Raw genomic sequence first — 15,017 nt, forward strand, 5'->3', positions numbered from 1 at the left:
AGACAGAATAAAGGTAACAATTGGCAATAGCAGCAAAATGTCTGGAAAATACTTCTTCTGTATTGTTAACTATAGTTAAAAAGGTTTTCCTTATGCTACTGCATCTAAAAACATAGTAATTTTCTCCATTTTAAAAATACTATTTTGGTTCAGAAGTCCTGTATCTGTAACAATGCTAGCCCCTAATGGGGACAACAGTGTAAAAACTGACTTGTGTTGGTGCAACTCCCTGTGTCACAATCAGGAATAACCACCAACAGGAATAAGTCGCTTTTCAAGAATTTTCCTGTACTAATGTAGTTACCTTGAGAGACAAGCCCACACTCCATTTAGGTGTGTCATACTTCCCAAGGCTTTTTTAAACTTTCTTCTGCTGAGCAAACTAATAAATATTTTAAAGCACTTTCTGAAGTGGAAAAAAAAAAATCAAAAAGTGATAGCACTACCATGAGTGAAATTTGAATTTGTTTGGTCTATCCCCATGGACTTCCAGGCAGAATTGGTCCATCTACCATAAAATCATTGAGAACCTTCTAAACCAATTAACTGTTTCTTAGTTTTCTCCTCAAAGAGTCTTCTTCATCATGCACATGGACAGTTATTACAAAGCAGCCATTGTGTTGGATATTTTCTCTTTTAACCTAGAGTAAATTGTTCACATGTCTCTACACTAGAATGAGCAAGTTGTAAAACTCTAACAGGCCAAGTGACATCTCTGGCATGTACTGAAATATCACAGTCCTGTGACTGTGGATTTCATTTTCCAGTGACACTTCACACGGTCAGTCTCTCTCCATAAATAACGGAGAACCAAGAAGCAGGCTCCTAGACACAAACAGCTAGGTGCAAGAGATATAAATACTTTAATTGCTTTCTTAAGACTCACCGTCTCATTTCCAAAAAGGACGTCAACATAAGGCATGACTTTCATCATAGGCTCTTTGTAGAACTGGCTAATAAATGGTGCAGAAAGATTCAAGCTGAAGATCTTGTTGTTTGCAGAAGCCTGAGCAGCCACTTTTAATACTGCTTCTGGTGACACCGTCAGGAAGAATCCCTGCAAGCATCCAAAAAAATCAATCTACGTTACTAATTTCACATTAGGAACCACATGAAGTATGCTGCTTCCAGGTCTCCTCCAACCTACCTTTGCCACACCCGTGCACAGACAAAAACTTCTGGATAATACTGCCTTTCCATTAAGGTATTATGGCGGTGACAAAGATTCTGCATATGCCTAGAATCACAGCCCTCCAAAATTAAACATAACTCCCTACCTCTGCACTCCATGTAGTACACTTTCCCATGGCAGCTGAGACTAATGTTTGTATTTTAAAAGGTGATATAATTCTAAACAACCCTTTTTAGTAACAGAGTCAATCAGATTGCGCTGCTTAATTCCAAAATCCAGTATGATGGCTCTATACACAGCTAGGAGATTACTGAAATCCCTTGCCTGAAAAATTATTACCTTGTTTATAATAAATATGTTGAGTGTGCTGCCATTGTAGTAGTTGTTACTGTTTTGCAGGAAAAACCTAGGTGTTTTCACCTTTCTGTACATGTAATTTATTTCCCCCCTTCCCAAAAGTATTGTTCTTTATTCTGAATATGAACATGCAAGTATCAATTGTGAAACCAAATAAACAGAACTCAATCAGAAATTACTATGTGTCTACTAAATTGTGGATGCCTATTTCACCCCTGTAGGAAGCAAAGTTCAAGGCTGCCATTTTGAGTTTAGCATTACAGACGGTTACCTCAACCGCACGTGTTCCAGGATTTATGTAAAGATCCCCTACAGTTTCATTAATCTACTAATTAGACAAAGGCTTAGTCTTTACACTAATTAAACAAATGTTTGTTTCACTTTTGTAATCCTAAAAGCAATTTTACTGTTCTCAAAACTCAGTGAGTGTCCTGGTTTCAGCTGGCATAGAATTAATTGTCTTCCTAGTAGCTGGTACATTGCTATGTTTTGAGTTCAGTATGCGAAGAATGTTGATAACACACTGATGTTTTCAGTTGTTGCTCAGTAGTGTTTAGACTACGGTCAAGGATTTTTCAGCTTCTCATGCCCAGCCAGGACACAAGAAGTTGGCACAGGACACAGCCAGGGCACCTGACCCAAACTGGCCAACGGTGTATTCCATACCATGGGATGTCCCATCTAGTATAGGAACTGGGAAGGGGGGGGGTGGGGAATCGCCGCTTGGGGACTGGCGGGGTGTCGGTCGGCGGGTGGTGAGCAATTGCTCTGCGCATCATTTGTACATTCCAATCCTTTTATTACTACTGTTATCATTTTATTAATTTCTTCTTTTTATATTCTATTAAACTGTTCTTATCTCAACCCAGGAGTTTTACTTCTTTTTTCCCGATTTTCTCCCCCATCCCACTGGATGGGGGGAGTGAGTGAGCGGCTGCATGGTACTTAGTTGCTGGCTGGGGTTAAACCATGACAGTGAGTAAGAGTAATTTTCAAGCAAGAGCAGCAAGTGTTAAATTTAAGGCCAGAGATAATGTCTAAGGCACAGTAACAAACAACTTTGAGAGGGGTCTGATAAATAAGACAGCATCTCAGTCCTATCTGTAACATCAGCACCATGACACTCTAAAATGTATAAGAGTGATACAGTCTTATTTTCCAGTTTTTATCCATATTATTTTGTCTTTGGATCATGGAATACCTGTATTTTCATCCTGCATGCTTCAGCTAACAGATCATCTTAGGCATTCTACTCACTAGAAAAAATAATATAATTAAGAGTCTACAGATTAAAAACGACTTAGAAAGTCTTTCTATTTATTTCTCCTTACTCCATGCTCTCCAGTCTAACAAATACATGATCTTTTTCAAAATCTGGGCATGATTCGCTACATGACAATAAAAGTCCAAAGGGTGCAAGGATGCCTTGCATCTTGCGGAGTTACTCAGTACCTTGAACGACTGGAAGCCTGTAAACATTCAAGCTTCTTTGCTATTTTTACATTCTGAAGAATTAAAATGAACAGTTTATATAACATCTTGTCTCCATAGCAATCTCTACCATCTTTTAGTTTTTCATTTAATGAACAGAGTTGGATTTTTAAAAAACTGTTCCAAACACAAAATAAAAACCTTTCAAGGCTAACATGTTGCCAGCTGTGGATAAATCACAGATTGCTATACAGTGGTCTATGTAAATAGTAACCTGGTCAAATAATTAGGCTTCTTACCAATGTTAGGCTGAAAACTTCTTCTGAACTAAAATACATCTGACTGTAATTTAAGGTACAGAACACTATCCCTGTGAGATCTAACTCAGGCCTGCATCCAACTCCCTTTTCCTTGGAAAGGCAAGATAAAAGTACTGACATGCAGATAGGAGAGCTTGCTTTTCAGATCCTGCAAAGTAAAGGCCGGGAACTCTCAAAGGCTACAGCTCTGTCTTCTGGGTTTCCTAAAAATCACTTTGCCATTTAATTGCAGTCTTCCAAGTGTTTTTTATATTTTTATTTAAATAACTATTTGACATTAAAACATCTAGAAATTAAGAGTTGTGTGTATGAGAACTCTTTGCCAAGTATAACATTTCTTTGCAAAAAAAAGTTACGGCAATACAAAAAAAGGTTGAAGCAGTACAATTCACACAGTGGAATTAAAGTAGGAAGAAAATGTATAAAATCTGAATTGAACAGATTTGGGTTTAAAGAAACCTAATTAGATCCCCCCTCCTTAAGTATTTAAATTGTGACTGTCTCTATTTTTAGTGGAATTCCAATTACAGCTATGGCCAGTATAGTTACAGGAATCCAGCTTCCTAAGTCTGAATTACAACTAGAAAAGCCACAGACCATACTACTGGAGCATGCTGCAATTTTGTACAGGAATAAACTCCACTAAAACAAACAGGTTTTCTTATATCTCACTGGGATGCACAGCAAAGTCACTCTGTGGCTTCCTTAGAAGCACAGCCTGCATGCTCTTGCAGCTGCCACTGCTTTTCCTCCAGTCAGATATATACAAAGGAATGCCTAAGTCAACCACTCCTCCTACTCTAACAATTAACTGTTAGCCAACATCAGCGCTGAGTGTGAGAATAAGTGTATCTCGGTAACACTGGTATAAAAGACTTTGTATTTCACTAGCAAGAAGTCCTATTCCCACTAATAAGAAAGTTAAGAGGCCCCTCAGAAGATATTCTATACCCACCTACACAACTCAGTCTATTTCTCAGAGTTTTGGGAACCTTTTTACCCTCAAAACCCAAAGGTACCTTAAAACCATGAGGAAAATATCTGTAATCAAAGGATGAGACACTTAGTTAATATACAGAAATTCCAAAAGCCTGAGAAACTTAGGTTGCATATGAAACAAAATTACCGTGTATGTATCTAACTTTGTGAAAGAATGTTGTACGTACAAAGGCATACGGTAATTGGTCAGTGCAGTGAAAGTAAGTGAAAGGCAGCAATATTGTACTAAGAAAACCTATTAAACATTAAAGGCTGTCGTACATACTAGCAGCACACAGTATTCCTTTGGCATGCACTGACTGAGACTGAGTATATCAGATGCTACCGCTTCATGATGTGCCACTATTTTCTGCTGCTCAAAATGTAATGAGCCTCTTTCCTATGCCAGGAGGAAGGTACCATTGTACCACAAGCCAGTGAGAAAGGCTGAACTAATACATACACCAGGAAAACAGGATGATAGACTGAATTATTTAGATATATGTTTGTATGTATACATGCCCAAAACACAACAATATTTTTCTTATGCACTATAAGCAGTTCTTCTGTTTAGATAAAGTCCTTTGGTGGAGAAAAACATTTTCCTTGTGGGAGAAAGAGAAACAAGAAGGAAGAAATAAGAAAAACACATTTCTGTATTGCAGACACATGGCTATGGGACATACAGTAGCTTGTTTGTAACTTAAGAGCTTTTAAAATTCAATATTAAGATGCACATGACAGCAGTAGACAAAATCAAGAGAGAAAATCATATTAATCTCACTTTTACAATATTCAGGAATTCTTTGATGCACCTTTGATGCACAGGGTACTGTGAATATAGGGTAGTCTTTTACACTCAAGTCTTTCTTTAATAGACACTAGCATTACTGGAAGGATTTGGTGGGTTCACACACAAGCGATTTGTCTTTGCAAGTCACCTCTCATTTTTATCACACGCAGACCCAAAAGGTTTCTTCTGACCTACACTAAGCTCATACAGCACTAGCTATAGCAGATGTGAGGGCAGCAAATTAAGGGTGTCAAAAGTGTCAGCAGCACAGAATCAGAGTGTGATGAGTCACCTCACGAAGCAAGAACAACTCTGGCTTTGGCAGAAATAGTTCTGTATAAGGTGTTCTGTCCAAACTGAGAAGTCTTGCCACCATTTGTTCACATGAAATAACGTGCTTGCACTGAATTCGTCTGGATTACATACATGCAAAGTTTGCACAATGAGGATCAAGATTAGGGTTTTTTTTAAGCCAGTAAGTATTCCCTTAAAACCAAAACTGAAATCTGTGATCTAGTGTACAGTTAGACAAATCCAGGCTGAGATGATAACAGCTTTGCAATTTTGGATTTCTTATTGTTTAACAGCACAGAAGCAATGTTTGCATAAGAACATACAGAGATAAAAATCAGGGTTGTTTTCAAACCTACTACCCACTAAAATGCATCTGCCCTCTCTTCTTTCTAGTTCTTCCTCTTTCCTTGCCACTCCCATTTGCAGAGTGGGTTACATGAAAATAACTTTATCATATGAGTGACAGGATTTTGAACCATGGTATTCTGAACTGATTTTGAAATGCCATTTGGTAACAATGTAAAATCAATAAATTGCAAGTGTGAATCAAAATATTTAACTTTCAGAAACACATATGCAACAGTCTGCTGCCATTTAAGACAAATTATATTCTGCATACATGAAAGGAACACATCATTTAATCCAAAATTATTTTATAGCAAGCATTTACATAAAAATGCAATTATGACGACATCACACTCTCATCCGTCTAAAGGGTGGAATTTTTCAGGCACAGAAAATTTGACAATGATGTAGTGACAGTCCTGATAAATACTGTGATTCAGTAAAGCCCTATGGAAAACATCTAACTTCAAGTATGCTGGCAGTTCCAGTAAAAGAGTGAGACTGCTAAGGTGCCAAAAGAACTTGCTCTGCTAAATGACAGACATAACCAAGTCAGAGTTTTTGGAACTGGTTAAGTTTCCTATATTCTGTACACAAAGAAAACTTCAAGCCACACACGTGGGCAGAGGAGACTTGCCTCAGCTCTGCTCTGCCATCAGCGTCATCTGCTGCAGTCTAGCAGAAATATCAGGGCTTGGAAGGAGTGAAGCTGCAACACATGGCAATTCTTGGGATGGAGAATGAACCACTAGGTAACTGCTCCAGACAGAAGAACTTACACAAGGCTTCCAGGTGCTTCTACAACCAGAAGAGACTGAAAGACTTGCCGTCTAGCCTCTGAACTGCACAGACTGGGTGCAGTCCATGTCCCACCCACTGTGAGACAAGGCAATGAAATCATCTTCCTTCAGAACAGAAACCAGAAGGAATCTTCCTGGAACATTAGAGCAAAAGCTCTTAATCTGTCTTAGTATTTATGTGAGTTTAAAAGAGCAGGGAGCAATTCAAAAACAATCTTTAACACTGAGCTATCTGAGCATGATACTTAGAATGGGCAACACCATCAATTTAGCAGACATGCTGACCCGTCACCTCTTCCTCTGAGTTTTGAGCATTTATACTTGCAACCTGTTCCTGCTTGAAATTATTTGTTAAATTATTTTCCTTACTGACATATGACAGAATGGTATCAAATGATAGAGATATTAAAATATTCCATGTGGAAAAAAACCCCAGAAATTTTAACAAAACACCACTAATTAAATAAACAACATGACCCTTATTAATGAAGGTGCTTGTGCTTTAAGTAATTTTTTACTTTCTCTAGGAAGGACAAAACCTCTATATAACTATCCACTTGGGAAATGTTCAGTCTGTAAATTAGTGAAATATATGTACGTTATTTTAATCTATGTAGCAGTTCTTCATGTAATAGGTCATTTAGGAATGTAGAAAGCACCTACACAGTATCAATTGCATTTTGGAACTATGTTTTATCTTGTAGTGATCAGCAAGTGGGTTACTTAATGAAACAAAACCCACTGCCTTTTGTCCAGTTCCTACTGGAGACAGTTGTTTTAAATCAGGAAGCAAGGACAGCAAGAATGCAACAATTTCTCCGAGTAATTGTTTTGGCTTGTTCCTGTATGCATTGTTTATTTTTATGAAAGTATTGCTTTATAACTGGAAAATGACTAAGCTGTAAGCTATTGTTTTATCATTCTGAGTGGCCAGTGTTTCTGTTTTTGATAAAAGCCAAGTTTCAAAGAGTTTTCAGTAACATAGGAAAAAACCTAACTGTCAGTAAATGTGCTTATATTGACCGTGACATTTTCCTCTGTGATGGTGCCAACATGTCAGAAGGAGAGGATTGCTTTCAGACTTGAACAGCTTCTTTGTTGCTGAAGTGAACTCTGATTGCTGCCATATTAGTATCTATCATATTACAACAGTAGCAGAAAACCTCCAATATATATGTTAAAGAAAATAATTATTTTATGCATATATTAGCAATTTCTTTTTAATTTTAAACAAGTTGGAAATCTTTTTCAATTCTGATTACTATTGATTAAATTAAGCACACTCCAAGAAGTTCTTCCAAGCCATATTTAGCAGAAAATAATTGTGTGACTTTACTTATGAGATGTATACTCGCAGAGTGCAGAGATTAGAACTTTAACAATGAGGTGGAGGTGTACACACATATGTGAGAGAGCAGTAATATACTTAGTTTTAGTGTAGGGAAATGTCATCCCAAATAAAAAATTCTCCTATTTCCTTGGAAACAAAGTTAGTTAAGCTCATTTTGGCAAGATGAATTAAGATCTTAAGATGATGGTTTGACATAGCTCTCTAAAGTCTGCCCCTCTGTGAGGGAGCAAAAAATCTCTATATTCTCTCTAAAGTTCAGCATATGGTTTTATGTGAGTTTATTAAGCTCAGGGAGGGAGATGTCTATTTTTATTTCTGCTGTATTTATAACAAAATTTTGGAGAAAGTATTAAACATCAGCTGGGAGACAGGAACCTAGAGGTTTTATTACTTTGATTAATAATTCAACCTTTTTTGCCTCTGTTTACCCACTTGCAAAATAGTTATAATGATAAATAAACCTCCATTGGCAGAACTAGTGCGAGGTTTAATTACTTAACATTACTGAAAAACATTAAATTCTGTGTTGAAAGGTATTATAAAGTATAGGGTATTACCATCAAAAAAATATAAGCTGCAAATCAAACAAGCTATGATAAAGAGCAAGCCACTTTTCTTCTTTTCTCCTAGTACCCCAAAAACACTTTGCCACACTTTTTCTTCACTGAAAACCAGTTTAATCCTTACTGAGAAAGCAATGCATCTTAAAATATTTGTTAAATTGTTGATTAAAGAGAGAAACTGTTTCTTTCACCTTTCATCCTTCTAAAAGAACTATCAAAATTAGGTTTGCCTAACCCATGTATTAATATGAGGATAACATTGTGTTTGGACTAAAAAGTAGACTCAGACATACCAATTACTCTTTAATGAAACACTGACCAGAAGTCTAAAAAATGGTAATTATATTATTTATGATGTTTGGAATGATAAGATAATTATTTTCAATCTTAATTTCCACCCTTTTGAGCACAACCCTAGTGTCCCTGTCCTGGCAAATAAGCATTTCAGGAAGTATAGAATAAGGTATAGTTAATTTAGGCCTTTGATGACTGTGCAACATTTGCTTTTTTGTGTATGGCTAGTTACATTAATATAATTTGGCATCTCATTAATTATGTAAACATCAACCATATGTTGAATTCATTCAAGTTTGGTGTGTACATAATATTTATGGTATATTAGTAAATTGAGAGAATCTATGTAACTACAAATGCATAGAGAATTTCTAATTCTCTAGACAGTTAATCCTGTTTGAAAGCTCTATAAGCAAACATTTTAAAAAAGCCTACTCCCTGCTTACTCAAATAGCCTTCAACAAGAAGAGAAAAAATGAGAGTATCTTTTTAATTAAATGTGCTTATATCAGCACAATGGTTTATTTTATAAATACAGGTAGAACACTCAAAGACTGAAACAATGACTGACCACTGGTATATTAGTAGCTAATCACCGTTGACTGACTGGGTGTCAAAAGATCCTGTAAAAATGCAGATTATTTGATATGGTTGTACAAAGTCTGCAGAGAACCGTTCAAAGCTTGCATATAGGTACTGCTTACTTAAGAATTTTGTTTTTAATATTCCATGGCCCCAAAATCATAAAAATTCTTCTGCTGTGCACATGCAAGAGACTTTGCACACAAATATTGTGACTTTTGGAGTGGAGGGGGAAACTAATTTGGGCTTGCCCTGCTGTATTTATAAATATTAGTACCCCTGCTCACAAGAAAAAGAAAAAAATTCCTCACCAACCTCTTGCTCCATACTAGTATACCCATGCCCTCAGTGTCAGGATTCCCAGGTGATGCAGAGGAATGCAACTGTTACATAATATAAACAAATACAGGAATGAGCCCACTGCCATGAAAAATACGTCAACTCCAGCATGACTTCTATACCTTAGGGATTTCCCTGTCAACAACGTGGTCATGAAAGGTTTCACTTAAATTCAGGTTAGGAAACAGATATAAGGTATAATAAAACATAGGTATGTTTTTCCCTAAGCACTCTCATACTGAAACACTTAAGCAGAAACCTTTCTTCCCTCCCCCCAACTACCTTTGAGATCTTGTAAATTATAAGAACATAGCAGCATGGGGATTAAATATTAATCAAAGTCATTACCATCATTGTTAGAATATATTTAAAGAGCCCCAAGAAAGAGCATATTATTTCACTAATAAAGATCATATCATCAGAAAGACTACACTGATACTGTAGCATGGCAGGTATGAAGAGAAAAAAGAAATGATCAAGAGGTAACGCAAAAGATTTCTGAAGCTTATTGCACTATTCAAATGCTAGCTCATCCTTTAACTGAGTCCTTGTTTAAGTAAAGCAGACTCACCATGGGCAAAACAGAGCTCTATATAGAACCACAGAAGCATACAGTGTATTTACAAAATGTAATTTTGCTGGGGAAAAAATAACACAACAAAAACCCAACCATCCAAACTCCATAAATTGTATAATTGAAAATCCAGAGCTGCTCTAAAGCTTCTGTGGCGATCTGAATTCATTTGGTGTGCAACAGGGCTACGCAAAGCGCAACCAATGCACCTGAAACTAACATTGTTCATGGGATCACTTATTCTTTGCATTAAAGTAATGACAAGTTTTATGAAATAGTAGGACTTTTGCTATTTGCAAATTAAGGTGTAACTGATGAATAAAACAAATACCCTCTCCCACTCCCTAAGGTATTTCCTAGCTGATTTTAAACAGCCTACATATCCTTATGATATATTTAATTTAATGTAAGCACCACTATTACATAAAATTAAGTGCATAGTAAAATTAAATGCTCAGAAGAACTAAAAAAGTAATTGGCAAAATAATGAAGGATGTATTTCTTTCAATTTCTGGCTTACCAAGTTTAAAAGTAAGTGCATTAACATTTCCTTTTAAATATCAGTCTTCTCACAACTCTAGCCCCAGAACCACAATTCCAAAGAAACTTCTTTCACAGCACATATAACATTTACTATGAACATGAAACTAGGTCCTAATCACTTGGATTAATTACCACATCAGGGTTTACAATAAAACATTTACTGCTCACACTTCCACACGTTAAAATTAATTATTTAAAAGAGCATTAATGTTATTGCTTGGCCTTTTAATTTTCATTATATAAAGACTGTTGCATGAATTTGTTTCTGAACATACAAATAAATGAGGGTCAGGACCTATGCTATTCTAATAATTATTAAGAAATATAGTTGAAATGTGGACAGTTGCTAAACTCTAAACAAAGATATTTTTCACTTAAAGTAATTTGGGTAATAATAATCGTCTGTAGAACACTTTGAATACAATGAGCTATGTTAAGTGCTTAGCATTAATTATTATAGTCTGAATGAGTACTTTCTTCAAATTCAAAGGGGCGGGGGGAATACCCCTATTAGCTTTTTAGAGCCAAATAATACTTACATTAAGTTCCTGTTTCTAATGAACTCATGAGCTCACACCTCAGAAACTCACTTTTAATAGCAGGACCACTACTGTAACCAAGGAAAGCAGTGTTAGTCTTTTACTCCCAGGTCTTACAACCTGAGGGGAAACTTCTCTGCTGAGACACTATTTTCTGCAATGTCATATTATATTATTGTGGGAGTAGCAGGTTTCAGAGGCTTCAATTTGCACTGCTATTCAAGATGCTTGAATACTCTAAATTAAAGTTCTAGTTTTCTACTGAATATTTTCCATCGTGTCACATTATCTGCCCACCTTTATAGAAATCAGACTACAGACACACGAGCTATGACTGAGCAAACATTTTTTTCCATTTAATTAAAATGTGTGGTATTTTTAAACACAATAAAAGATCAAGTTAGGTGGTCAGCCTATGGCAATGAACTAACCTTTCTTGATGCAGAATACCTCTGAGTTTTCAAGTAAAATGATTCTGAGAACAGGAAATCCCTGAAACTTAGTGAGCAAATACCTATTTGATCCCTAAGAATGTGTGGCCTGTGACAACATCCCTTTAGCCACCTTAGAAGTATAATGCCCCCATGCAGCTTCTCAGTCTTCATAAGTAGGTATCCAAGTTCAATGGGGTACAGGTCCCTTCTGCAAACGTTACCGTGTGTTTAGTACTGAATGTTCACATGACAAACAGCTTCTGATAGGAACACTTGCAAATCACGGATATTCCATTAAAAACACTAGTGTCTGACAACATGCAATTCAGGAAATACTGAATGAAGCTGCTCACATATATACATTGTGATGCAATTTTTGATGGTAGGATTACATGCTACTGATGTTAAAAATACTGTGTAATGTTATACCTTTTTTCTGCAACAATATAAACATACGGGCAGTATTTTCTATTTAATGTATGACTGACAAATGGATTTCATAAAACTGTCACGTAAGTGAGAATTTCTAGTTCCAAATCAATTTACAGATAAAGAATAACAAAGCAGAATACAAATAACAATTAAGAAAATCACTGGTAACTGGTAACTAGTGACTTCTTAGGACACACTTAAGCCTCTAAAACTGTTACTTTATGGAAGAAAAGTTACATTCAAGGAGATATTTCCAACATGGCAAGTCTAGTTTTGGAAGATAGGCCTAACCCCCTGAACCGATTCTCTCTTATTTGTTAGTGCCCAAATTAGTTTGTCTGGTTTAATTAAATTTGCTTATTCTTGAAATGTTGAAGTGTACAGGAAAAAAGAAGATAGATTTATATGAGTTTATACTCTAAAAAATTGTATTTGAAATCATATAATGCAAACTGCTTTTGAAACTCACATGAATTTTATAGAAATAGAATATAGAACTTGAAGAAATTTTACATGGAAGAAGAATTTTCACAATAGGGGTCAAACATTAGAATATCATTAGAAATAGTCAAAATGACTGAACATAAATCAACTGAGTAAACTTTGAATTTGCTCTAAGAAACCTCTGGTGGTCCATTCCAACCTGAATTATTCTAGAACTCTATGATATACTACATCTGTGCATATTTGAAAAATATGGACAAAAAAATACGTGGACAAAGCATATATCCTTCCATGTTCTATCGGCTTCTAAGAGAGTATTTCAGAGCAGAGCATCCCAGATACTGCAGATACCTCTAACAATCATGTAAGACATTAGCTATTTTACCCTGAAATAAACACACAAAAATGTATACACTTCGCAAATGAACCATGTAAATGCATTACGAGTAGAATAATACCTTAGAGGTTAAGGTCCTCCTGCAGCCCTTCAACTTCACATGGAGCTTCCTTGAATTCCAAATTATGAGGTCAATGAGATCTTAATAATGCCTACAGCCCTATGTGTAGACAGTCCTTTGGACAGGAATGAGCTCTGCTACAAGAATACTAATGATGAAAAAATGTTCCCTGCTCTTTTTTGCCCTTTACTTGAATCTCTGCCCATCTAATTTGTGTCCTTGAAAACAGAGAGAATAAGAAAAATAGATACTAAAGCTATCATAATGTATTTAATAGTGTTATCTTTTGTGCTAATTTATACATTATAACCATGATTTTCTGTATCAGAATATCAATGAATAACTTTGACATACTGGACACATAAATAAAGACAAATGAAAAAGTACTCCTTTTTAAATCAGCATTTAAGCTCATGTTTTAGTGCTTTTATAAGAAAAGGAAGTTGGAATCTATCAAAATCACCTCCTCAGTTCTGAGAGTTTAAATCCATTCCTTATGCTAAATAAACATAATTTCTACTTTTTAAACAGCCGAACTAGAACATTTTGGAGCTGTATAATAAATAACCTCATTTTAGGGAATGACAATTATTGGTCCATGTCGAAGTAAAATGCAGCATGCACTCCTCAAAGCAAACATGGAAAGTCTCTGTCTCAATTTTTTGATATATTTGTATTTATCTGTGTCAATGACATGCCTTCAAATATAGGAAAGCCTGATGATTCGGTATTTATTGAAGCTTGCTCTCTCTTCAAAACAGCAAACCATGGAAATCAAGGATTGCCTCTTTACTCCTGCTCCTGCAATGCCTCTTCATCAACATCTATGGTCCAACCCAGTCAGGAGTCTAGTAAGAAACCAAATGCTGGCAGAGTGGTATCAAACACTTCTACAAATAACAGGAAAAGAAAGCGACGATGGTACCTCCAAACCAGAGTTCCAAAGCCATGGATAAATATTTTACATTTCTTCAACTTTCTGATACTCAGAGCTCTAATTTTCTTCAGAAAGGGCAGTGGAGACACATACAAGCTATTTTCACAAAATTTTTCCCAGGAGCAATATCTGTATGATGCTACTTAGAACACCTTCTGCAAAACAAAACTAAACTTAAGAAGCTTGCTTCTGAAATAGATGTTTCAATACTGCTATAAATCACAGGACAACATATTCCCCTCTTCAGTAATCTCATTTATCCATAGTAATAATTGTTGTTAATCAAAGGGTTAAGTAGTTGGTAACGACATGAGTAACAACAAAAATTACTTGACAAAATTCCACCCTCATTCCAATCTCTACCAAAGCGTCAAATGTAATTATAAATTTTCACCAAAGATGTCAGATTCTTATGTTAATCTTTGCACAATCTGACATTGCCATTCTTCAACTTTTATAGATGTGAACAGTTATTACTTTGTTTGTATGTCACCACAGACAACATAATCAATAGTTTTCGTATGTTTCTGTTCATACTTCTTGTTAAATGAATTTTGTGAGTGCTGCTTACTTTTGTTCCACTATGAAAATTGTTACTGCTTGAACAGAGAGTACTTAATCTCAACAATAAACATTATAATGTCTGACAAAGCAGCCAGGAAAAAAAAAAAGGTTCAACACTTTTTTCCAGTCCCCATTTTAACATACTCTGTCCTTATCAAGTTAATATCTAGCAACAGTGACACAAAAGCAGCACACTGGATGGCTTTGTTCAATTTAGATGTACTAATTTGAAGCACAGACTGCCTTTCACTCCTTTTCCTTTCATGCTCTATATTTCTGTAGTAAGGAAATCTTACTCTGTGAAACTCAATGCAAAAAATTTACAACTGGAAATAACTGTTTTTTAAAATATTACCTGCCCTCATCAATAATTTAAACAGGAGGCACAAACAGATGGATAGCTTGTTTATTTTTTCCATACCCAAATAGCCACAAGACAGGCTGGAGAGGTATACTTTCTGACCTGTCACTCAGGTGAAAGTACCACGCAGGCACATTCAGCTCCTCCTGCAG

The 15,017-nt window shown here is 35.9% G+C and overlaps 1 protein-coding gene across 4 annotated transcripts in view; it reads right to left on the reverse strand.

Annotated features, from left to right (window-relative positions):
• ADK (adenosine kinase) overlaps nt 1-15,017 on the reverse strand; it is a 306,385-nt gene that overhangs the window by 82,851 nt on the left and 208,517 nt on the right. For all 4 annotated transcript variants that reach the window (XM_049810314.1, XM_049810312.1, XM_049810313.1 and 1 more), the window contains one exon: nt 887-1,057. In XM_049810314.1, the coding sequence (XP_049666271.1) occupies nt 887-1,057 (171 nt within the window). The remainder of the gene's footprint in view (nt 1-886; nt 1,058-15,017) is intronic.

The sequence above is a fragment of the Accipiter gentilis genome, chromosome 9 (assembly GCF_929443795.1).
Source record: "Accipiter gentilis chromosome 9, bAccGen1.1, whole genome shotgun sequence".
Taxonomy (NCBI): Eukaryota; Metazoa; Chordata; class Aves; order Accipitriformes; family Accipitridae; genus Astur; species Astur gentilis.